This window comes from Xyrauchen texanus, chromosome 46 (genome assembly GCF_025860055.1).
Source record: "Xyrauchen texanus isolate HMW12.3.18 chromosome 46, RBS_HiC_50CHRs, whole genome shotgun sequence".
NCBI classification, from domain to species: Eukaryota; Metazoa; Chordata; class Actinopteri; order Cypriniformes; family Catostomidae; genus Xyrauchen; species Xyrauchen texanus.
In genome coordinates, this window is record NC_068321.1 from 18,336,125 (window position 1) to 18,361,859 (window position 25,735).

The 25,735-nt window shown below is 39.2% G+C and overlaps 1 protein-coding gene across 1 annotated transcript in view; it reads right to left on the bottom strand.

Annotated features, from left to right (window-relative positions):
* LOC127638632 (SH3 and multiple ankyrin repeat domains protein 2-like) overlaps positions 1-20,787 on the bottom strand; it is a 55,939-nt gene extending 35,152 nt beyond the window's left edge. Inside the window, exons 1-2 of the mRNA XM_052120241.1 lie at positions 20,434-20,787; positions 18,519-18,643 (exon numbers count right to left, since the gene is read on the bottom strand). Coding sequence (XP_051976201.1) covers positions 18,519-18,643; positions 20,434-20,638 — 330 coding nt within the window. The 5' untranslated portion in view covers positions 20,639-20,787. The remainder of the gene's footprint in view (positions 1-18,518; positions 18,644-20,433) is intronic.
* Between the last annotated feature and the right edge of the window lie 4,948 nt (positions 20,788-25,735).

Genomic DNA, 25,735 nt, shown 5'->3' on the forward strand with positions numbered 1-25,735 from the left:
GGCTTCGTCTCTCGAGTCTTCCAGGGCTCCTCCTCCTCTCGAGCCTCTCAGGGCTCCATCTCTCGAGTCTTCCAGGGCTCCTCCTCCTCCCGAGCCTCTCAAGGCTCCGTCTCTCGAGTCTTTCATGGCTCCCCCTCTCAAATCTCTCGAGCCCCCCAGGGCTCCGCCCCTCAAATCACTCGAGCCTTCCAGGGCTCCGCTCCTCAAGTCACTCGAGTCTTCCAGGGCTCTGCCTCCAGAGCCTCCCGAGTCTTCCCCGGCCTTTCTGCCCGAGCCTCCCACGGCTCCGCCTCCCGAGCCTCCTACGGCTCCACCTCCCGAGCCTCCTACGGCTCTGCTCCAAGGGACTCCAGAGCTTTCTAGGGCTCCGCCTCTCGAGCCTCCTATGGCTCTGCCTCTTGAGCCTCCTACGGCTCCGCCTCCCGAGCCTCCTACGGCTCCCCCTCCCGAGCCTCCTACGGCTCTGCTCCCAGAGACTCCAGAGCTTTCAAGGGCACCGCCTCTCGAGCCTCCTATGGCTCCACCTCTCTGGCCTCCTACGGCTCCGCCTCCAGAGCCTCCTATGGCTCTGCTCCCAGAGACTCCAGAGCCTTCTAGAGCTCCGCCTCCCGAGCCTCCTACGGCTCTACCCCCAGAGACTACAGAGCCTGCCAGGTCTTCGCCTCAGAAACCTCCCACTGCGCCACCTCCCTTGGCTCCGCCTCCAGAGCCTTCCAGGTCTTTGCCCCTAAAGCCTCCTTCGGCTCCACCTCCAGAGCCTTCCAGGCCTCCGCCTCTAGAGTCTCCCACGGCGCCACCGTCATTGGCTCCACCTCCTGAGCCTTCCAGGCCCCCGCCTCTAGAGCCTCCTACGGTGCCGCCTCCATCGGCTCCGCCGCCAGAGCCTTCCAGGTCTCCGCCTCTAGAGCCTCCGGCGGCACCACCTCCCTCTGCCCTGTCTCTTGGGCCCCCTATGGCACCGCCTCCTGAGCCCCCCGAGCCTTCCTCGGCGCCGCCTCCTCAGTCTCTCAGTGCCCCACCTGCCGAGTCTCCCACGGCTCCACCTTCCAGGACTCCGTCTCCCAAGTCCTCCACGGCCCGCCTTTCATGGCGCCGCCCCCAGTAACCGTTCCTCTTCCCGGACTTCCTGACCCTATTCCTGTCCCGTGGCCACCTCCCAGGTCTCCTAGTCTAGTCCCTGTCCTGTGGTCACCTTCCAGGCCCCCGGACCCAGTCCCTGTCCTACAGTCGCCTTCCAGGCCCCCTGACCCTGTCTCTGCCCTATGGCTGCTCCCCAGATCTCCCAGCCACCCGCCTTTCCGCTATGTTCCCCATGACCTTGCCTTGTACTGCCATTGGCCCCGTGGACTGTTTAATTTCCCTTTGTGCCCTTGTGGACCTTCTTATTGCCCCTCGTTGCCCCCTTGGACTGCCTGTCTGCCCCTCGTTGCCCTCTTGGACTTCCTGCCTACCCTCTGTGCCCCTTGGACTGCCCTCAATTTGTTTTTGGGTTTTTGTGGGTTTTCTGTTCTGGGGTTTTGTTCGTTGGGATCGTCTGGTATCCGATCCCTTGAGGGGGGGCTATGTAACATTCACCTTGTCCCGTTTTGCCCTTACCTCTTCTTTGCCCATTTTGGTCTTCCGTAGTTTTACTTTCATCCCTTATTTAACTCCACAGTCCCCTTGTTAGCGTTCATGTTCTCTGTTATTAGTTTCACCTGCACTCGCCCCGTCTGGCTCTCGCGCCAGACGGGGCGGGCATTGTGCAATTGTGACTGTCTCAACTTGTGTTCGTTACAGTTACATGTATTACGTTACTCCCCAACCCTGTACATATATATATATATATATATATATATATATATATATATATATATATAGGCATATATAGTATTATATCAGTTTAGCGTTAATTCAGTGCGATTCATTTTATAAAAAATAACACGTTAAAAAATTTACGCAATTAAGGAAGATTCATGAGAAATGCAAGCTTGTAGTACCACCTGTTTACTCCAGAGGGCAGTAATTGAAATTTCAGCTGTGTGGCAACGCGCAGTTTATACAGTGAAGAATACAACCATCCAGCAGACAGAACAACACAGACATGCGTTACGTTCTTGCATTCAAAACACTTGATGGAGCGGATTTGAACTAAGAGATCTCAAGATATGTGTTCTAAGTATTAAACTATATTTAACTTGACACAGTGACCTAAAAATGTTATGTTTATGATGCAACGCACCCAAGATGCTACACAAGCATGTCTGACACAGGTATACATTGATGGGTCCTTAAACAAGCCCTCATCGAACTGATTGACAAATTCACTTGTGAAATGGATTGTGGTGAACTGAATGCCAATGACTGGTTTATGTTCAATACTATAGTAGTAAACAATACATTGTATTCTAAAGCTGCTTTTTGTATCTTATCAATGATTAACTCTTCTGCTACAGGAATGTAATGCATTTTATTTATCTGAATATATATATATATATATTTATATATAGATATACTATGCATATATATATTTCATCATATATATTTGTATATTATTGTTATATGAGGGCTTACTCATGCATAATATTTCATCATTATATGTTGTAATTATTGATTATACGAGGGATTTTCATGTAATTAATTTGATTATAAATTGTAATCGATTGAGAGCCCTGATATATATATATATATATATATATATATATATATATATATATATATATAGCCTATATATATATATATATATTTATTAATGGACATCTACAACCTACAAAATATATTGCATGCATTCACCATCATTGTAATGTAATTTGGCTAGAAACTAGGTCAAGTTCTCTGCCAGAGTTTTTCCTTGCTCAATCCATAAGACTAGATCTTCCCTGGGCACTAACACATTCATACACCAAGGTGTGAGAGAGCAAAGCGGCACCATACCTCAACCTGATGTGATCCGTGAAGCTTGCTTGGCTCCTGAGGGACTGACGGTCAATATTATTGACTGGATGATTAAAACGTGTTTATTCTTTCTTATGTATTTGGGGGGAAGAGACGATGAATGAATTTATGTATACAAACACTCGCTCTCTCCCTGTTATTCTAACCCTTGCCGTTTTTACATACACAGTTCATGTCTGACTAAAATTGATTTTGGAGTGAAAGTCACCACTAGGGTTTAGAATACTCTAAATAGATTCTAAATTCTGATTAAACTATAAAAACACACCTATAGTGTACACACACACACACATACATTCTATATTAGGCCATGTCCACACTTTTCAGTTTTTTTGTTGCAATTAACTATTTTTATTGATTCTAATGACAAATCCTATAAACATAACAGGAAAAAAGGAATCACATTATATAAACCTAAACCCTTCCCAATGAACATTCCCACTAGGGATGTGCATGAGTAATCAAATATTCGAATATTCGTTCTGCAATAATTATTCGAATAGTAAAAATACTATTAGAATTTCACAAAGTTTTTCTTTGCTGGCCATATATACAACAAGGTGCATGTTAAATCCTGAACACACAAACTAAAACTGGCAGTTATAACAGAATAAACTGGGTGGTGCTGTTGAGAGTGGACACAAGTTGATAACATTTGTCTGTCACTCGTAAGTTTAAATGGCCACCAAAAAGTGGGTTCTTGTGAGTATGTGGCTTACTGTGAGAAAGCTGGGATCCTATAAGGGACATTCCATCATTTAAATTGGTGTGTATAAATGATTATAGTTTACTGAGTGGATATGATTGTTTTTCTCAACAAAAACATGAGATACAATATAAACATGATAACTATTATATACCGAGTGTTCATAGTCGTCCTGTATGTTAACTGCGTCAGTCTACATCATTAGCAGTTTCTTTTTCTTCGCTTTGCTTGAGCTTAAATGCTTTCATTCTATTCTTTTTTGTTTTCATGCGTTTCTTGTTTATATATATATATATATATATATATATATATATATATATATATATATATATAAAATACAAATAAAAACATAGCACATGATATAAGCTTGTTTTGAATATAATTATAAGCTTGTTTTTTTTAATGGTGACCTAACTTTTTGACTAAAAATATAATTATACAATGTCTCTTTTTCATTAATTACCTTTATTTAAATAAGAGAATATTAGAATATTTGATTTTATGAGCTTAAATATTCAAAAAACAAATTATTGATGAATGCCCATCCCTAATCCCCACCCCCCACCCAACACAAACACACACACCCCCCAGTGGCCTGACATCAAACCAATAATAACACACAATATAAACAATAAATCAACAGACAGTATTTAGAAAAAAATTAATAAAATAAAGAAATAAGAAAAAATTAAAAACAATAAGAACGTACACGCACATTAAATATTACCCATCTCCCTCCACCGTCTCCACCCAAGAGCTCTCCACAAAATCCATATACCTACCCCATTTTTTATCAAATAATCCTGTGTTGCCCAGCCTTCTACAAACCATCCCCTCAAAAGCAGTCACCCTGCCCAACTCCACGCACCACTCCAAAAACAAGGGCCCCCCAGCTGATTTCCATCCCCTAAGGATGACTTGCCTTCTGATCATGACACCAGCCAGGACCCAACTCTTCATGAACCCATCTCCTACATCAATGACTATTCCATCACCTAAAACACAGAGCCTGGGGCAAAATGAAACCTGAGCAGCCAACACCTCACAAATAAATTCTGAACCCTCAACCAAAAATCTTGAATCTTTACACACCCCCAAAAAACATGGGTTATGTCTCCATCTTCTGATTGGCATCACCAGCAGGTGCGTGTGTCTTTGAGACAGAGTCTATACAATCTAGAGGGGGTCCAATAGAATTTATGTAAAATCTTAAATTACATCAGATGCACCCTTGCATCTCTAGATATAGATAGAATCCTAGCCCACACTCCCTCCTCCAATTCCAAATTTAAATGTTTCTCCCATACTCTCTTAAGAGAAGTTGAATCTCCATCACCCAGACTCTGAATTAACAGGAATAATACACTGATGCCTCATGACCTTCCAAAGGCAGTTATCACCACTTCCAAAGTATCTGCCTCTTTAGGGGGGGGTGCTACTCACAAAAACAGTGCAGAGCAGGTGGCACAGCTGTAAAAATCTATAGAATTGAGATCTGGGAATCCCAAAATGTTGAATAAAATGTTCAAAAGATCTCAATACTCTACTCTCATACAGGTCACAGAGTGTATTAACCCCCTCATAATCCAGTCTGTCGTGCAGAACGGGGACTTAGTAATACATAGTTAAGGTTCCATAAGCTCGAGGCAACATTTAGATAACACTCCGAGTACCGAGTGCAAATGCGAATAACGGGGTGTGATTTAACTTCTCTGGTTAGATTGATAGAAAGGCTTTGCAATGGCAAAATAGGGGTAAGAACTTCCTGTTCAGCAGAAAATCTTGGGTAGGCCTTGCCCACCTTTGTCAGTCGGCCTTTGTAATTTGATGAAATGTAGTCTGGGACGTTTACCATTCCAAATTAAGGACTTTGCTATGCTATCAAATTGCTTAATAATAAGAGAGGGGGACATCTATAGGGAGAGATTGTAGCATGTAGTTGAATTTTGGAATACAGTTCATTTTAATAACATTAAACTTCCATCAATAAATGTAATGAAGCCCACCTGTCCACATCGCTCTAAAACCTATTTATTTAAGGGTCAAAGTTAACTCTAACTAAATCAGACATATTTGCTGAGAATAAAATACCCAAATATTTAATGCCCTGTTAGGGCCACTGGAAGGCGTCTGGCTGGAAGGCCATTACTGGACTATACGCTGTCAGAGCCAAAGCTTCGGATTTAAACCAATTGAATTTGTATCCTGAAAACTTGGAAAAGGAATTAATTATTCTGTGGAGACAAGGCATAGATCTGGTAGGGTCAGAGACAAATAATAAAATATCATCATAAAGCAGAAGCTTATGCGTCACATCTCCCGCCATCACACCTGGAAAATCATCCACCTTTCTTATTGTGGCTGCTAATGGTTCCAAGGCAAGATAGACCAATAATGGGGAAAGAGGGCAACCCTGCCAAGTGCCCCTATCCAGAGTAAAATAATCTGAAATTAATCCATTTGTTTGTACCACTGTTAAAGGGTGTCTATTAGGGCTGAAACGATTAGTCAACGTTATAAACAACGTCGAAAATAAAACATTGTCGACAAAATTTTTAATTGTCAAATAGTCGTTTGATCTCATTTAACTTAACATGAGAACACATTAACCTCTAAGGATGACGTGCGAGAGCAGCAATGCAGTTCGCACCTGATTGAGAGGAAGAATTACACAGCTCACAGTCCAGATGCACTCTAAACTTTCCAAATAGCTTCAGCTTATGTAGATCGCAAAGTACAAGGGAATTATACAAAAATACCAAATAACTAAATACAGAAGCACTCTCATTGTGGAGCCGGAGCTCTTTAAAGGAAACACCCTGGTGTTACATCTTAAATGCAGTTTTAATGCATTATAGCTTTATAAAAGTTAAAATAATACAGGAGCAGGTCATGTAATTAACTACAAACTCCGACTCTGGCATTTCTCTGTGCAGTCAGCGCCTCTTCTATGAGTTGAGCGAATGTAAGGGGGAGAGATGGAAACTGCACCCGGCTGATGCGTATTCTGTCGTGGGGACGCTTGTCCCTCGAGCCCGCACTTGCTAAAGTTAGATTAAAATGTATTGGCTCAGGAATTATTGAATCATAATAAATGTCACTGTGCATTTCTTATCGTGAAGAAAATTGGCAATACGCAGCTTTATTACTAAGAGAGAGGAGAGTGAGCAGAATAGTGAGAGAGGCAGTCTTCACCCCATTATACACTGGAACAAATAACTGATTTGTTTTGGCTTGTTTTCCAATAGAAATATCTAAAACTAAGTTAAAACAATGTATATTTATTTCAGGAACAAAACTGCAGAATAAATTTTTTTTATCTGAGAATGTTGAATATAATATTAAAAATAGAAATATTTTAAAATATCTAAAGAATAGATGCATTCACCTGAGAAGCAGCATATAAGATATTTAGACTTGCTTATAGAGAATAGATCTTGAATATAAGTATATTTTGTCTTTCTCGCAGAAGTATATCCAAGTGAAATAATTATACGTATATACAAAACTTACACTGTGTTTAAGATACATTCTCTTAAAGGAAGTCTAAATATCTTATATGTTGCTTCTCAAGTAAATATATCTTGTTTTAAGGATTTTTAGAAATTTTTAAATAGAAAACACTTGATAACAATAGGATTTTGTGCAGTGAAATTCTTTACTGAATTAAACTTAAAAAGTATTTGTTTTCCTTTTAATTCAGTGAATGTCATTTAGAGGTATTTTTAAAAGATGATTTTGTCCTCTTTATTGTTAGTAAGCATGTTTAGTACAACATTTTAAGTCGGGGCACAAGCTGAATAATCGTTTAAGAGCTAATGATTAATCGTTGCAATAATTGCAGAATAGTCGAATAATCGTTCTAATAATTGTTAGATTAATTGATTATCAAAATAATCATTAGTTACAGCCCTAGTGTCTATAAAGTAGGGTTATAAATTAATCCAACCAATAAATGTACTTCCGAACCCATACGTTTCCAAAATTTAAAAAAGATAATCCCATGCTTCTATATCAAATGCAAATGCATTTCGGCATCAAGTGAGATGGCAGCGAACGGAGTCTGATCATTCGCCACTGACCACATGATATTGATGAAATGCCTAATGTTATCAGAAGAGCTATGGCCCGAATAATCTCCACCTATATGTATAAGAGATGTCATAACTTTACTTAATCAGTAAGCCAACATTTTTGACAAAATGTTTACATCTAGCAGGATCAGGGAATTGGACGGTAACTTTTACACGTGCTTGGATCTTTGTCCTTTTTAAGAATCAGACTGATCCGGGCTTGTGTCATGGTTGGTGGAAGCTTTCCATTCTTTAATGGTTCCGTATAAACATCTAACTAATGTGGAGCCAATTCTGTAGCATAAGATCTAATAAATTCAGTGGCAAAACCATCTGACCCGTAGGTAAAGCCTTTATTACCTCATCAAGCCCCTCCAAGGTTATCTCAGAATCAAGGAGGAGCTTGAATTTTGCTCAGTTTAGGGAGATCTAATTGTACAACAAATTTTCTAATATCATCATCAGTAGATGAAGATGTGGAAATATATCAAGATAGAACTCTTTCAAGGCATTATTAATATCAATGGCCGAGGTAAAAATATCACCACTAGCAGATTTCACTGAGGGAATGGTAGAAAAAGACTCTCTCTGCATTAAATATCTAGTCAAAAGCTTCCCTGCTTTGTACCCCTACTCAAAGTATGACTGTCTTGCCCTGAATAACCAAAACTCCACTTTCCATGACAAAATAGTATTATATCTGTATTTTAATCGGGTCAATTCTCTAAGGCTATCAGATGACATTCGGCCCTTCAGCTCTGCCTCTGTCCTTTTAATATTCCCTTCCAGCTCCACAAGTTCTTGTGCTTTGGATTTTTTGGTGAATGAGGCATACTGTATGATCTGACCCCTAAGAAACGCCTTAAGTGCCGCCCAAGCCACGCCCACAGAAGATACTGAGGACCAGTTGGTCTCCATATAAACACTGATTTTAGTCTTTAACATTTGTTGGAAATCAGGATTTTGCACAAGGGATACATTAAAGCACCATCTATATGATTTCTTTAACTCAGAATGTAGCAACATCTCTAAACTCACAAGGGCATAATCTGAGACTAAGATGTTTCAAATTGAGCAATCCACAACAGATGAAATGAGGGACTTACATATAAAAAAATATATATATTCTAGAATAAATCTTATGGACTGATGAAAATAATTTATAGTCCCTACAAGATGGGTTCAAAAGTCTCCAAATATCTGTAAGACCAAGATTCTTAGATTCCATCAATAGATTAAAGTCTCCTCACAATATTATATCATGAGGGGTGCACACGTTTTGCAACATCCCTTGAAGATCTATAAAAAAGCCCTGATCATCAGAATTAGCCAAAATCAACCTTTGCCCCTGAATTTCAGTTAAAACAATAATGACTCTTCCTAATTTATCATTAATTTGTTTGAGAAATTTGAATTGCAGATGTACTTCTATCAATATAATGACTCCCCTGATTTTACTTGAGTCAGCACTAAAGAAAACATGTCCACCCCATTTATTCACAAATTTTTCAGATTCCTGCGGGGAAAGATGAGTTTCTTTAAGAAACACTATATCATATTTCTTACATTTAAGAAAATAAATAACCTTCCTCTTTCTCCTCTTTATGGGGTGCCCCAACCCACTCCATGTGGAGAGAGATAATCCACTCATGTTAACATTTAAGATTTTGATATAATAGAAAAAATAAATTGTGTGTCAAAAACAAAATTATAAAGACCACATTTCAACATTAGTGCAACAATAAAACCCAAACCTCCCCCGAACAAAACAAACAGAAAAAAGAAAAACGTATGCATTAACCCAGCACACGACAGTGCCAAACAGCGTCAATCCCTCTAAACTCAAAGAGTCCATGCACGCCTACGAGAGCAACTTTACTATGCTCAAGTCCGGTTCTTCTATACAAATTTTGTGAGGCAAAATTACATAACAGAAAATATTTTGTATAACAAGCCAATAGAAGGCATAAGCAAGAACAAGCAGATTAATCCACAGCTGTCCCGAAGGTATGTTCCTCCACGGAACAAACTCTAGCCGCTAGGCGGAACCAGCTCAAAAATAAACAAAACAAGCGTCCTGGTTCCTCGGACAGTCAAGTGTATATTTAACGAGTCAAGTTGACTCAGAGGCCACATAAGAATCACACCATGATTTCCTCAATCCATCAACTTTATAAAAGACATTGCTTGTTGTAGGCATGTAGATATTTTGCGGTCATCCTTATCATTGGCCGGGAACTTCAGTGTAAAAGCAATCTTCCCTCAATGCAAAAGTTTCTGGAAGAAGTGTTATTCCACAAAACAAACTCCAGCCGCTAGGCGGAGCCAACACAAAAAGAAACAAAAATGCCGCCCAGCTTCCTCAGACAGCCAAGAGTATGTACAGCCAGTCAATCCACTCACATGAAAAACACCAAATGGCTTACTCACTCCAATGTTTTTATGAAGGACAGTGCTTGCTTGGGGCATAGATTACTTTGCGGCCTTCCTTAGTATTTATACTCAGTTTGGCTGGGAACATCAGTGCAAAAGTGATCTTCCATTGATGTAAAAGATTCTTGCATTCCTTGAATCGATTACGTTTCTCTATTGTCGAATTCGCTAAATCTGGGAACAAGAAAATGTTGTGATTCTTCCAAGAAAGCTTTAATTTGCACCTTGCCTCACATAACACAAGATCTTTATCAGATGATCTCAGTAATTTGGCCAGTCTCCCTCAGCTGATCTATGAGCCAGAACCCTGTGAGATTCCAGCTTATGGCCTGTTATGTTGAGCAGATTTGGGAAGAGCTCGTCTGCCCTCCTCATGCTCAAGAATTCCAACAATTCCAGTTATTCCTGCATCTCCTATTCTCAAGATCTTCAAGTTTTTCAAGAATGTGTTCCAAATCAACTTTGGTCACCAGCGGATTATCAGATAATTCCCTCTGATGATGACTCCAGATAATTGATCCATTTCTCCTGTTGGAGTTGGAAACCAACTGTTTCCTTTTCCGTAATCAGTCGACGTATTACAGCGAGATCTTCTAAGTCAGCAACAACTTTCATCAGCATCACATACATGTTGAACAGTTGATGCTGAATTTCTCCAAACTGAGTCCCTGGTCTGCAGGCCCATCAGTGGTTTCAGCTTGAGCACGTAAGTGTCTTTTAATATCTCCAGAGCCCAAGAATTTTAAATTTTTTGACATATTGACTTCAAAGAACAAATATGTAGCAGGGTGTATCAAATCTCACCGGATTAAAACACAAAAAAAAATTTTAACTAGCATAGTGTGCAGAGCTCATCGTCTACACATCTGCTCCTTGCATGGCATCCCGTTACCGAAAACCATTTTTCTGTTTCTTAAAGGTGCACTATTAAAGTAGTTTTACTCCTATAGAAATTAATTGTAATCTTGAAACAGCTATATAATATCATGACCACTCACATTAGATGAAGACTCTAGTCACATCAGTTACCTTACTAAAACCATTTTATTCTACATGGAGAGGGTCCCCTCATGGGGGTTGTCATGTTAGGATCACATGGCCAGCCAAATACTACTTGTTTAATCTCAGTAACTGCTCTATTTTTGGACACTTTAACTCATGGATTAAATCAATCATGGCTGACTGAGATTGGTGAATTTCTACAATGGCATTTGTAACTGAAAATGATACAGTGCGTCTCAAACAGCTTCCTATCTCCCTATGTTGTGAATCAGTATATCATGAACACTAATTCGGGCACTGGCAAGGGTGTTTATCCACTGAACAATGGGACACTTATGACTCAATCGCCTGCAACATGATTACAAGCTTGCACATTAAAACATAGCTGGTATTAATCACAGACATCGCAGTATAAATGACACTGTCCTGCATTTTTGCTGTTGATATTCAAACATAGTGTTATTATGAATAATTAATTACTTAAATGAAAAATTATATAAATTCTACCAACTATAATAATTAAAAGATTGTTTCCTTTTCATGGTAATAATGGAAGAAAGACATTACAAAAAACAATCTCTTTTAAAGAGAAAATAATATTTTTACTTAAAAGTTTTACACTTGTGCTCATCTTCTAAGGACTTAAAAGACTTCAGAAGACATGACGACGTTTGCCATAAGGGAACTATAGCAAGGTTAAAATGGGAAAGGAGGAGGTGGGAACCGGCTAAATAATCAAATTAGTATTTGAATAGGAACTTAAACAAAAAGACACAAAAACATAAACGCACACATGGCAGCTGCAGGTGGCTCTCTCTCTCTCTCTTGAACTGCTGCGTTCCACTGCACTTATCCCTCTCCTCGACTAATTAGCCCAATTGGGGGCCGGGCGTGCGTATTCACAGCTCGGCCCCACCCTCCTCCTTATCACAGGAACATAGTGAGCAACGATGCTAACCTGGTTTTTATGATGCATTCTAAGAATTTTTAGGGAGCGAGCATTTCAGTGCACTGGAACAATTTTGCAATTGGGACAGCCCTAGAAATGGCCAACTCCCTGATCAGTGCCCTGACTACTGATCTAGGGAGCTGATTGAGACACATCAATTGATTTTGAATGATGTTGCATCCACACCGAAAGATATCACTGTAACAAACAAAAAAGTTACTGAGTGCACCTTTAATGTCATCATTTTCCAAAGTATGTAATACAAGAGAGCATTTCTCAGCCTTTCGTGGAGGAAAGCACTGTACCAGTGTGGATGAGAGAACAAAAACATATTAGAGTGGAAAGTTGCTGCAGTTAAACTAATGAACTATAGTACTTGGCATAGGAACAATTCATTCTGATTATTATTTTTAATATATTCATCTATTTAAAATTAACTATTTGAACATTGGTACCTTTAATCATCCTGCAGTTTTCAACATTTTATAAAACCAATAAGCCATGAAAGGCTGTGAGTTACAGTGATTTTACCATGGTTAAGGGGGTAAGAATAGCTCTTTCCAATGGTAAAATCACAGTAACACACTGCATCTCATGGCTTATTGTTTATTATTTCATGGTTCTCCACAATACTCGATTCTAAATGGTCAATTGCTCCTCCCAGCGGTCTGATATTTCTGAATAATGACCACACAGCCAAAGATATTTCACCAGTCTCCCTTTCCTACTTCTCATATCACCCTGATATCTCAACAAGTAAGCTAATAAAAATATTTCAACTGGGAAAAAAAAAATATTAAATGTCCATTTAATTATTTATTTGGAAGTCTTATAATAAGCTGGATAATGAAAAATCAGACGGTAATTTTCACACTGTAAACACCACAGAACTCCAATGCAAACCAGAGGTTGAAATCAGCTGTTTCACGGTCTCTTTCTCCTCACATAATATAATTTGAACTCAAATCATCATTTCATGTACATTTAATTATTAACTTGGTAAGTAGCCGTGTAATAAGCGGGATAATCTACTGCCAGCCGGTCATTATCCCAAAATAAGCCCCTTCAGGGTGATACAAGACACCTAGTCAAGGTCCTGACCACTCATTTGGGGTTTATTTGCATTATGAACTGCTGAATGTAAATTATCCCTTACATATACACCTATATTGTATTTTTATTCAGTACATACTGAGGAAGTACCAATTGGATACAAAATCTTTTTTTGTTTTATCATGGAGTCCAGTACTTTGAGAATGCAGAATGAATTTCCTGTAAAATTACATAATGAAAATGCAGCTACTGCTGCTCTATCAGAGACTTTCTGGCTTAGATACATTTGATTCTTGGATTATTTTAAGGAGCTAATAATTCATAAAATCTAAGCTGCTCATGAGAGCCAATCGCTTTCCTCCCTTATCGGACCTTCCATGCACAGCAGAGATCTTGGATCTGCTCTGTGTGGTTTAACACAAAGTAAGTGCTCTCTTGAATTTTGCATGAAAATGAACTTATTTTGCTGATGATGAGAGGAAGTGTCCTATGGTCAGTCTTTGCTGAAGTGTCAATTCAACCAGAACTGAAGGAGGAAGGGGGTGTTTAGCAAATGAGCAGGGATAGCATTAACAGAAAATTCTGTCATTTACAGATTTGTTCAAACATAGGCTCCATAGCCATTTAAACCTGGTAATATGTGATTCTTTTGACTACCTGTGTTGGGATTTCAAGTTGGGGTGGATATTGTTACAGATGTCCCAATTCGATTCCGATTCACAAGCTCTCGATTCAATTAAAATCTGATTTTGATTCGATTTGATATGCATTCATATGGGTATATGTCAGTTACAATATCCTTTTGCATAAATAATGAAAGAAATTCTATGCCAGGTAATGCTGTTAATTATACGGTGGACCTACAAAATAGGTATATTACGAGAATATACGTTTTACTAATTATACTTTATTAGTTTTTCATCATTTTTGGTAACATTTTTGCTTTTAAAAATGTATAAATCCATGTATTCAATGAATAAATATAATATACTGTATATATAATTTTTTGATACATGTTTATTGTTTATTAAGATCATTTGTACTATTTACAGGTATTTACATTGATTTGTTAAACACGTGTTAAAAATGGGTACTGTCTCTTTAAGAAAGATGGCTTTTCTTTAAAGAGAGTTTGTAAATGAGCGCATGTTAACAAGGACTCGATTAGCTTTATCTCATCTGTCCTATGCATGATTACAATTAAATGTTTCTTTTTTGTTGTTTCTGATCAAAAACTGACTCTAGAGAATAGAAAGTGTATTAAAAGAGACATTATTTAATGACAAATCGGTTGTGTGGATCTCATTCTAGTGTGGAGATCTGTAAAGTTTTGAAGGCTATTGATCCAAAAAAGTCACCTGGACCCGACAATTTGGATCCTTATCTTCTAAAGCTTTCAGCTGATTTTATTGCTGAGCCGATTGCTCAAATGATTAAACAGTCACCAGATTAATACAATCCTTTACGATCATGTTGGAGAAAGAATCGTCATTGTCTACGCAGACTTTTGATGACATGTAAGCATAATGTAACTAAACTGAGAGAGAGGGCCTCTTCATATATATTCACGCAATATAGTTTATTGTAATTTTTAAGATTTTGCTTTATGATTTAAATCAAATTTTAGCTTTTTAAAAAGGTACAAATTTCACATTCTATCAATTTATATGTCATGAAATAATTTTATAAAAATGATACAAGCTGTTGTCACTGTCAAGCTTTTTGGAATTATCTAAGGAAGTCCCCCAAGGTTCAATTTTAGCCCATGTTTTATTTTCTATTTTTATAAACAACATTGGGAGGGACATGTCTACAGCTAAAGTGCATCTTTATGCAGACGATCCGATAGTCTACTCGGTTGCCTCTTCTCTGAACAAGGCTGTTGTTGATCTTCAGCTTGCTTTTCAAAAGCTACACTGTAAATGGAATAGGGGAAAGGAGGAGGCGAGAACCGGCTTGACAATATAAATAATAGTTTAATGAAGAACTAAACAAAAAGACACAAACACACACATGATGGTCAGCTGACCGTAAACGATCTCTCTCTCGTCGCACCACCTTCCACAGTCGGCCTTTATGCCTCTCAGAGGCTTAATTAGCCTGATATGGGACCGTGTGTGTATAATCACGACCCGGCCACACCCTCCACCCTGTCACATTCCTCCCTCGTTCTCTCAGGCTGGGGAGCCCCCAGCATGACATACATCCCCCCCCCCTTTCCCTGGGGAGGGGCGTGCCTTCCGCCCCGTCTGCCGGCAGGTCATCCCCGTCTACCTGGATGAGGGAGGGGACAAGGGGAGGGAAACAGAAATAATTAAAATAGGGCGGTACTTCCTGTAACAGTGTAGTACACACCCTAAAAAAAACACTGTAAAATTTAAAAGAGAGGGAAAAGGCCAATGCGGAGAAGCAGTGAGAGAGAGAGGAGAGAGAGATGAAAAAACAAAAAACAAACACTTACTAGCCAGTTCTCCGATATGCCGTAGCTTGGTCCTCGGCCACTCCTCCACCCTCTAACGGATGACAGCCGTACCTCCCCGGGCAGATCGGAGGCAGTCCTCCAGACCCTGGCGGACGGAATGCCCCGCCGCGTTCTCGGGGAACAGAAGGGGTCTCCCCCACCCCTGGCAGCAGTTCTCCCACTCCAGGCGGTCGGCAGCGAGCCCCTACCTGCTCGGCTGTCTCAGACCCCGCCGCGTTTCAGCGGCTGGTAGGGGACTCCTCCGCCACTGGCAGTGGCCCTGACTGTAAACTATATCTCTCTCGTCGCACCACCTTCCGCAGTCGGCCTTTATCCCTCTCTGAGGCTTAATTAGCCTGATAAGGGACCGGTGTGTATAACCACTACCCGGCCCCACCCTCCGCCCTGTCACATACACGTTTCATTGTACAAACTTAAGCTGCTAGTTAATGCTAAGAAAACCAAATGAAGGATCTTTTCCAGAGCACACTCCCAGACCTCTAGATATTGTTGGCATTTATACTTCAATTGAAAAAGTATCAACTTATAAGTACTTGGGTATCTGGGTGGACGACAGGCTCTCTATTAGAGTGCATACAGAACACCTAGTGAAGAAGCTGAAGGTTAGGCCGGGTTTTTATTATCGAAATAGGGCCAGCCTTAATTTAGCAGCAAGGTAAAAGCTTGTACAGGCTGCATTCTTAAGTGTTCTAGATAATGGAGATATTATTTACATGCATGCTGCTTCCTCTATTCTTCGCTGTCTAGACTCAGCGTATCATTGTTCTCTTTGTTTTATAAGCAATTCATTCTCTAGCACACATCATTGTGTACTTTATAATTTGGTCTCTTGGCCTTCATTAAGCTTAAGGAGACAGCATCACTGGTATTTTTTTTATTTATAAAGCCATACAGGGAAAACTACCTCCTAATTTGTGCATTCTTCTGTCACTTATCAATAGCTGTTATGATTCTTGCTCCTCTAGATGACTACACTACAGGGTACCCAGGATTTGCTCTGATCTTGGTAAAACAGCTTTTTCTTATTTTGTGCCTTGGTCATGGAATTCCCTCAAGAAGACATTGCATCTTAATCACTTTGTTACCTTGGGTGAATTCAAATCTTTGATAAAAAAAAAAATATTGTATGACTGAAAAGTGCAATTGCTATGCAAAAGTTGGATTCTGTAATTGTAGTCCATTATTTTTATTAATGTGTCTTATTTGTATCTTATGTCTGTTTTTGTTGTGTTGATCTTAATATCTTTTTTACCTTGTATTTACCTTGGCCAGGTCTCCCTCAAAAAAGAGATTTAATCTCAAGGGACATCTTGGTTAAATAAAGTATCTTTGGACATGCATTACATGGAACAACTTATACTCTCAACAAGCAGTGAAATGCTCTTGCTACGGAACACTCCACCACTATACTACACAATCACCAGTAAGTGAAATCTAAACATTTACCAGACAGTTGCCAATATACATGTGTTACCTGTGTTAATAAGCTTCAGATGTGCGGGCTTCTCATCTGTGTCACTTTGTGTTGATATCAGACACACTGATAAGTTCAGTGAATTTGTGCATGTGTGTATGTACTTTTTCAAATTTTCAGATTGGATGGTAATTTCCTTTTAAAGCCGCACGTAACCGGCAAAGTTAAAAAATCTTGTTTTAGCACAGCGGTTGATTGAGAGGTAGAACTTTCACCACACTTTCTTGGAAAGTCAAAATTCTATTATATATCCACAGTCATGTGTATACCATTACAATGGAATGCTACAGTCCTGAATGCCCTAGTACTAATAAAACGAAAAAGTATGGCAGATAAAAAAAGACGACGACAACATTTTTACAATTCAGTTCGTCAGAGTGATGGATAAAGATCTTTTCTATCGCAACTACTGCATATAAGCTCTATTTTGGAACTTTGGGATTTGTAGAGCCCTAATAAGTGCATTTAAAGAGTTAGTTCACCCAAAAATTCACCCAACGTCATGTCATAAACTAAAATTACTTACTTTCTTCCATGGAATGAAAGTGAATGGGTACAGAGGCTATTAGTTCCTAATAAGGGGTTTGGAATAACACAAAGGTGAGTAAATGATGACATAGCTTACATTTGTTTGGTGAACTGCCCCTTAATATAATACCTTAGTTTTCCCCAAAGCAATCTGGTAAAGGTAACAGGATGTTAATCCTATATATTGAAATAGTCAATGTAAGCCCTTATCATGATACCTCTTGTCTGTCTTTGCTGCTTTTTTTTTTGTCTTGACAGGTTACAGATCCAAAGTACTTCTGAGACATTAAAAATTTACAATATCCAATAAATGCAAAATCACTCTCAGACAACTGTATCAAATTCAGACCGGACTTCTACAGACCAGACCAGACTGATGGGTATCTCTGGCCTGACATTTTCAATGAATACAAAGTGTCAAGCTTAGAACCTTTTTCATTAAAAGTGAGATTAAAAAAAGATAAGCAAGACTGCCTGTGCAAAGGTTAGAAGTTTAAATGTAACTCAGACCAACGGCTCAAAGGAGTTCACAAGACATCAGGAAACTGAGATTTTGCACAGGACCTGTCCCTTTGCTCTATGCCTTCACAGCTTTTTCCAGGAGTGCTCATCTCCTGCCTCTCTAATCTTTTCTCTCTCTCTGTCATGTCACCATGACCTTTCCTCATATTCACAAGCTCAGATTGTGCATAAACATTCTCCTGTTTGCACTAATGTGTGAATGATTCAGCAACTCAGCTCAAGATGAAGTTCAGACATCACTCTCTGCAGCAGACCTCTTAATCCCTTCACCAAACTGTAAAGTTGGTCTCAGAACTGCGGCAAAAATAAGCATCTACCTTTCAAGAAACTGTAAGCTTGTGGAAACCCAATCGTATGCTTACCTCGATGAGGAAGTCTCCAGTTCTCAAACCAGCTTTCCATGCCACTCCACCTTCATCCACGGACTCCAGATACTGCAAAGCCGGAAAGGCTGGGGTCGGGGTAAACTCCTCAATGGGGGTGTCAGCTAAAGGTCCATGCCGAGCCAGATAAGACAGAACCAAGGAGAGAGATTATAAAAAAAAAAAAAAATGCAGGGCTAGGTTTTAGGGCCCAGGTTAAAGGCATAGTTTACCCAAAACTGAAAATTCTGTTATAATTAACACACACTCAATGTTGCTTGAAACCTGCATGATTTCTCTCTTCTGCAGAACACAAAAGGTGATTTTTTTTTTATTATATACTAGCCATTTATAATATACTAGCCATATACTAGCCATTTTTGCATTTAATACATTTTGAATGAGGACTGTGATCCTCATGCGCTATATTCCAAGTCCTCTTAGTCATGCAACAGATTTGTGCAAAGAACCGACCAAAATATAAGTCGGCATCAGAAGACTTGGAATACAATGCATGAGTTGTATGGACCACTTTTATGATGATTTTCTTTTTTTTTTTTTTTTCATTTTATTGCTTGACAGCCACAGCCCTAATTCACATTCAGTAAATGGACAATATTTGAAAAGATTTTCTTCAAAAATTCACATTGTGAGTTCCACGGAACAAAGAAAGTAAAACAGGTTTGGAACAACATAAGGGTGAGCATATAATGAGAATTCTCATTTTTGGGTATTTATTCTTTTAAAACTAATCCTGGACTGCATTATATTTCCATTCAAGACGAAACATCTGAAATACAGTGTTTCTCAAATCCAGGATTAAGCTTGATATTAGTCAAGACAAACTGACAACAGCATGCTCTTAGATGACGAGCACACACAGTAGATTCTGTTTTAATATATATGATGCTCAAATGGTGTGAAAAGTAAAATTCTTATGAAAATAAGTGATGTCGAGGAGTGCCTTGGTAACACAGTTGATAATGAATGAGGCTAAACAAGAGCATCTGGTCTGACGATACATGATGCAAGCTGCAATGCGTCCATCCAACCAAATCAAAAATGAATGCAGGAGTTGGGACGTTTATATAACCAGAGAAAATGCATGCATGGATGTCACCACTGACAGTGTGGGGAGAAGCACTGGTCTGGAGCCTGACAGAACAGAGGGCATCGCAAAAGCTGATGCAGAGAGCAGCCACAGTGCAGCACTCTCAACTAACACTCTAAACTCCAAGCACTGATTGTAGAAGCATTGCAGTTGTGAATGAGGGCCTAGTGCAAACTAATTCTTGCTGTAGTTCTGTGAGTCACTGCATTGCATAAAGATTTGTCATAGTCTATATAAGTATCTTTAATGCATTTGCATAATTTAAAAGAGCTATAAAACATATATTTAGTGTCTTGAGACACTTAAAGTGGACTGCAGCGGACTGTCAGAAAGCCCTCCAGCCAAAGTGCCAGTGCCCTAATGCAGTCCTCTGGCGCTGAATGCCCCAAGTGACAAACACAAGCCAAGCACATGGAGCAGAGAGTCGGTGGGGGCTGTTTACATTCAATTTTTTTACAAAACCACTTAAATTCATTGCAAGCCAAGTAATGGAACAGCTGACACCGAGAGATGCACAAAAGGAGTTTGAACTTGCACCAATTCAGAAGTTCTTGACATGGATGCAATTCATGCAGCTCGAGCCATGCAGACACATGAAATCAAGTGTGAGGGATGACGTGTCAGTGGTTGAAATAAACAAAAATGACGTGAGGTGGGTTAAAAAAAGACAACAGGAGGGAGGGACAAGAAATAGGGAGAAATGAACGACCAACACTGTTCAGTTCTCTCAGGGTGTGAAACATGAAGTGAAGAACAGCGTCGGAGATGACGATGGAGACGAGGGGTCCGTCTTTTTTTCCATACCTTTCGCCCCTCGCAGCACGAAACCGAATCCCTCGTTATCCTTCTTCTGCAGCACGACCGTCTTTTCGTTGATAACGCAGTCGCTGTGGAGAAAATTCCGCGTATAACGACCGTTATTACAGCCTGTCATCCTCATCATCGCCACAGCCGCGCGCGCGGAGTGATGCTTCATTCTGACAGGAATCGGCTGAGCGGAATTCATCATTTTTGCGATATGACGAGAGTTGTAACCGTTGAAAAACGCAAAGCCGACTTTATCTGTCGAAGAAGGAGCTGTGACACCGGTTAAGAAATGCAGGGCCCGGTCGCCGGCGTGATAGCGTGTCGTAAGCGCGAGACATAACCGCCTGATGAAGGATGAAATTCACCAGAGGAAAACATGAGCGGTAATCTTGGAGGAATGAGAGAGAGAGAGAGAGAGAGAGAGAGAGAGAGAGAGAGAGAGTGAGGGAGGGAGGGAGGGAGGAGAGAGAGAGAGAGAGAGAGAGAGAGAGAGAGATTTACAGTGCCACAGAGGAAGAGAGCGCGCGAAAGAGAGAGGGGAAGAATGTATGCATGTGTGTGCGCAAGCATTGGCCTTTGATGAGCGCGCGACTAAAAATAATTTTAATTGTCCATTAAATGTAAACGTGTGCTGCAATTCATTGGCGACAAATTATTTATCTCTCTTTGATAGGCATCTTGTCCAAATACGTCATAGTTACATAATATATTGTTACTAAAACCTTTCAGTTATTGACTATTGAAATCTGTTGCTTGAAGGTTCCTTGCACTTGGTCCTAAAAGTTTTGCACCTCAGTGGATTTAAGGTCACTTGTACTGAGAGGTTTAAGAGAATTCATTGGTAATTTTTTCCTAAAGGAGCAATACAAAACATACAAAAATTGCAATGTGTACAAGTAAAAGTCAGATTAATCAACATTTGTTTGCACTACAAATCTATGTTCATATTGGAAATTTACTGCAGCCTTAACACAAATTCTTAGAAGCTAATATGTTGGTTAAAGATATTCAGTTGTGGTTGATGCACTCAGTAAATAATTATCAAATGGCCTGCCAAATGTCCTAATTTTTGATGGACAATTGATTGAAAATGCATGTCTTTTATGTATTTTTTCCTTCTTATGTGCGAGAGGCCGAGGGTCATCTGGAAAACTACTCATTAGGCCAACATAGAACCATTACCTAAACATACTGTCCACCCACTTATTCAGACGTCTGAGTTCCGTCAGTATTTTCCCCATTATTTTTTTCCTATAGACTTTTCATAAAATCCTCCATAAAAGAGTTGTAATCCATGAACCAAACCAACCAGCTCCAAGGTAAATCACATCACAAACTTTGTTTTGAGGCAAAAAAGTATAAAAAAAATTTGACAAAAAGACAAAGGTACAAGGCTGTGTATTTGCTATCTTTAACGAGGTCATGAACTACAATCCATGAAGCATTGCGAACGATGTAATTGAATAAAAATCTATGGGAATATATAAAGCTATTGATTTTAGGTTGTTGATTATAAGTATAGAAACAATATATTTTAAGTTTATTGCAAAATATTAAAATATGTACAAATAGATAAGTAGTTCAAGGGTGAAGAGAGACAGGCTCGACTACATCATTCACAGTGCATCATGTGAGCGCACAGTCGCTCCGAGGCAGTTGGTCACCGGTAATAACACTGTCTAACACATTTTTTAAAAAAGGAAGTTGAAATAACATCGATGGATGGCTCCAACAGGATATACCATTGATGAACAACCTCAGAGCTCAAGGTAGGTCTGTCTTTAAAGGTTTAGAAGTTATTGTAGGAAATCAGTTTGTCCATGGAATAAAATAATAACATTTTTACTTCTGGAATCAGACTATTGCGGTCTATTGAGATGAGCGGTTTAACTGCCTGTGGTTGTCATGAAAGAAATTACATCTTTGTGACACTAAAGGTGAGTCCCACTTCTGCACTATTCTATGTCATTTTGTAGTGCAAGTAGTGCCAGTAGCATGTTTACACCTAAAATGCAGCTAAAAGAAATCTACTACGAGTACCCGGATGATGTACTTCTTCAACCGAAAAAACGGAGTGTGGAATGTTGGACACTTCATCTTGCACTCAATGGTTGCGGCTTGCCTAATGTAGCAAAAGGGGCTAAGTTATATGGCCACATTGCTGACCTTACAAAACAATTGTAAATAAAGGAAAACTTGGCAACTAGTTAAATGTCTGTGGAGACAGCACCTTACACATGTGACCCCACGCTGTATGAATATGTATATTATTTGAGATATAAGTGCTGAAATTAGTTTGGCTAATGTGCTAAAGCTGGTCCCTACTTTTCTTTAAAAATGCAAAAATCTGGGTTACAGTATAACACTAACAATGGAAGATAAAGGGGCTAATCCGTAAATGTTAATATTCTCACTGTTCAAAAGTAAATGCCTGTTAAAATGATTTTAGTGTTATAAAATGGCTTGCTTACCTTTTCTGCGTAAAGTTATATCCAATTTTACAACTTTGTTGCTATGATGATGTAACGCAGTAAACCCTAAAACGTCTGATAAAACAACTATTTAAACATCTTTACAGCTAAGAAAGTACATGAGATAATGTAAGATATTTTATACAAATATATGCTTCACATTTCTGCCTTGAAAACTTCCCCAAAATGTCCCCATTCACTTCCATTGTAAGTGGCTCACTGTAACCTCAATTTGGCTTTCTACAAAGAAAAGGAGGGGCAAGTTGAAATTATTTTTGTGGTTAACAACATTATGCCACAAATGCTCTCGACTGAGCTAAAATTGACTGAGGCCAATCGGCTCATGAGAAGGAATTTAATGTATCACTTTCCATGAATAATTCAGTTAATTCACTTAACTTGAACCTGGCATATTCCTTAAACTTTTTAACCTTTGTTTAACCTTTGAAGGCACAGAAGTCTACATTTAGACAAAATGGGCATCAGGCAGCATGACCAAGAAATCTTAAGACTATGTGATAAAAAGTTGAAATTCAAGCAAATGCATTTTTGAAATCGAAATGGCAATCTTTCCCTGAAGGACAAGAGGACTTGCCATCTTTTAGATGGTGCCTTATATCCAGTCGATGGCCTGGAAATCAAGCCTGGCCACTGAATGGGTGCTGAACTGCTCAAACTGAACTATCCATGGGAGCTTTAACAAAGAGCTAGAGTTTCATTTACACTTGGTACATTGTCTTCATTCATATCAGCAAATGGGATTGCAGCCTGTGCCATTTTAGTGCACCTAGTATCTTTACTATGTCTTTAGAACTGATTAGACTTTCAAGATCTAAAGTAAAGTAAAATGTACAAATTGTACAGGCCGTGAACAATGGCTCAAAAGTTAGCCTGAAATAACCTGAAATGCATTCCAAAATCAATTGAGATCTTCAAGTTTTGAAGTGTTAATAACCCCATAAAAACTACAGTTGTCATATTGATAAAATGGTCTTATCCGGTGACCACAAAATTTACTTACTTCACAGACTTAAACTATTATATTAAGTCTTATTGAAAATTTCAAATAGCTCAGAACTCAAAAGGCAGAGAGCTGACTCCTGAGGAATGATGCATGGTTGTCAAGGCAACATAATCTGCTTTGAAGGGGACACTGTGGCGATGTCACAGAGCAACAAGGTCATTAATATCCTGGCCTGTTAGAACGGGCTCAATAGCTGGGAAATATTATTTTTTCATAATGTATTTATACCTGTGTGGTATTTGAGCAAAGTGATCTCGTTCCAAATACCTCTTGTTGTCTGCAACTTAATACATTCAGACCTCCATCCATCATGGACCAGTTTTTATACTGTACTATATATCATTGTATGTTAGCTATTTAAAGGGATAGTTCACCCATTGATAAGAATTCTGTCTCATATGTAGATCCATAACCCACTATTTTCAGTGGTATACCAAAGGTGATGTTAAGCAAAACGTTAGTAAAACAGTCACCATTCACTTTCATAGTAAGGAAAAGATATGTAATGAAGGTGAATGGTAACATTCTGCCAAATACCTCTGTTTGTGTCACAAGGATCCACTTAAGAAAGTAATATGTGTTTGGAACAACATAAAGGCGAGTAAAAGATGATAGAATTCGTATTTTGGTATGAACTATGCCAACTAAGAATAATGATCTGACTACTTATTTGGCCGATTTCCATTCAGTTTGAATTAGAATCCATTGCTAATTTATTTATCATAAAATCAAAAGGAGAAAATCATTCATTGTGTCTTTAAGCGAGTCAATACATGCATCAAACTGATAACAAGGCAGAGGCGACAAACAGGTATCATACATGTATCTATGACAATGGAATAAGCACTTGAGCAAGTTCACCTAAAAGCACACATGTTACTCTGTCTGCCTGTCACTCAAGTTCTCCTTGCAGCAGGAAGTAGTCCACACTGCATTGCCATGGATTCTCTGTCTCCATGACAACCAGCTCAGAGCGAGGGGTGTGTCTGCTGGTTTGGAGTGCTGCCGGATGTGAGAAGATCTTTCTCTTTTTTTTCTTCGGTCATTTTAGCACCCTGTGCCTGTTTGAAGTTCACGGTACAGCAAAAATTAGCTCTTCAGAAAAAAAGTAAAACTATCCTTAAAGGGATAGTTCACCCAAAAATGAAAATTCTGTTTTTACTTATCAACATACGACTTTCTTTCTTCCATGGAACACAAAAGGAGATATTAGGCAGAAAGCCATAGGAGGTTGGAACAACATGAGGGTGAGTAAATGATGGCAGATTTGTAATTTTTGGGTGAACTATCCCTTTAAATAATCGAGAATTGGTGTATTGCTATCCATCTAGACAGCCATTTTATTTTCGATTCATTATGAGCATCACCATATGTGAGGCTGTGCCTTGCTAAATTAGAATCGTTTTTCAGCCACATAATCTGACATCATAATGTCATAGGGCTGATTTTTTTAAAATGTCATCAACTTGTCTGCATGACGCAGTAACGACCCCAAGCTCAAGCTTTGCTTACATAACCACCCATTTAAAGAGAGTTTTCACACACTTCAAACCCTTTTCCCCCTGTGAATAACAATGTACTTGTGCAGTACCCTGTGTTGAATGAAAGTGAGAAGTCAAAGTTTTGGCAAATGATGGTTTGCATGGAAATCAATAAATAGATGGATGAGCCGGTAAACTTGATGTATCATACTGCACTTTGATGGAGTGACATGAAAATAATTCACGCAAACTATCCACTGAGGAGTATAATGCAAAAAAAAAAAAAAAAGGGATTCTAAAAACTAAATATACTAATAATGCTT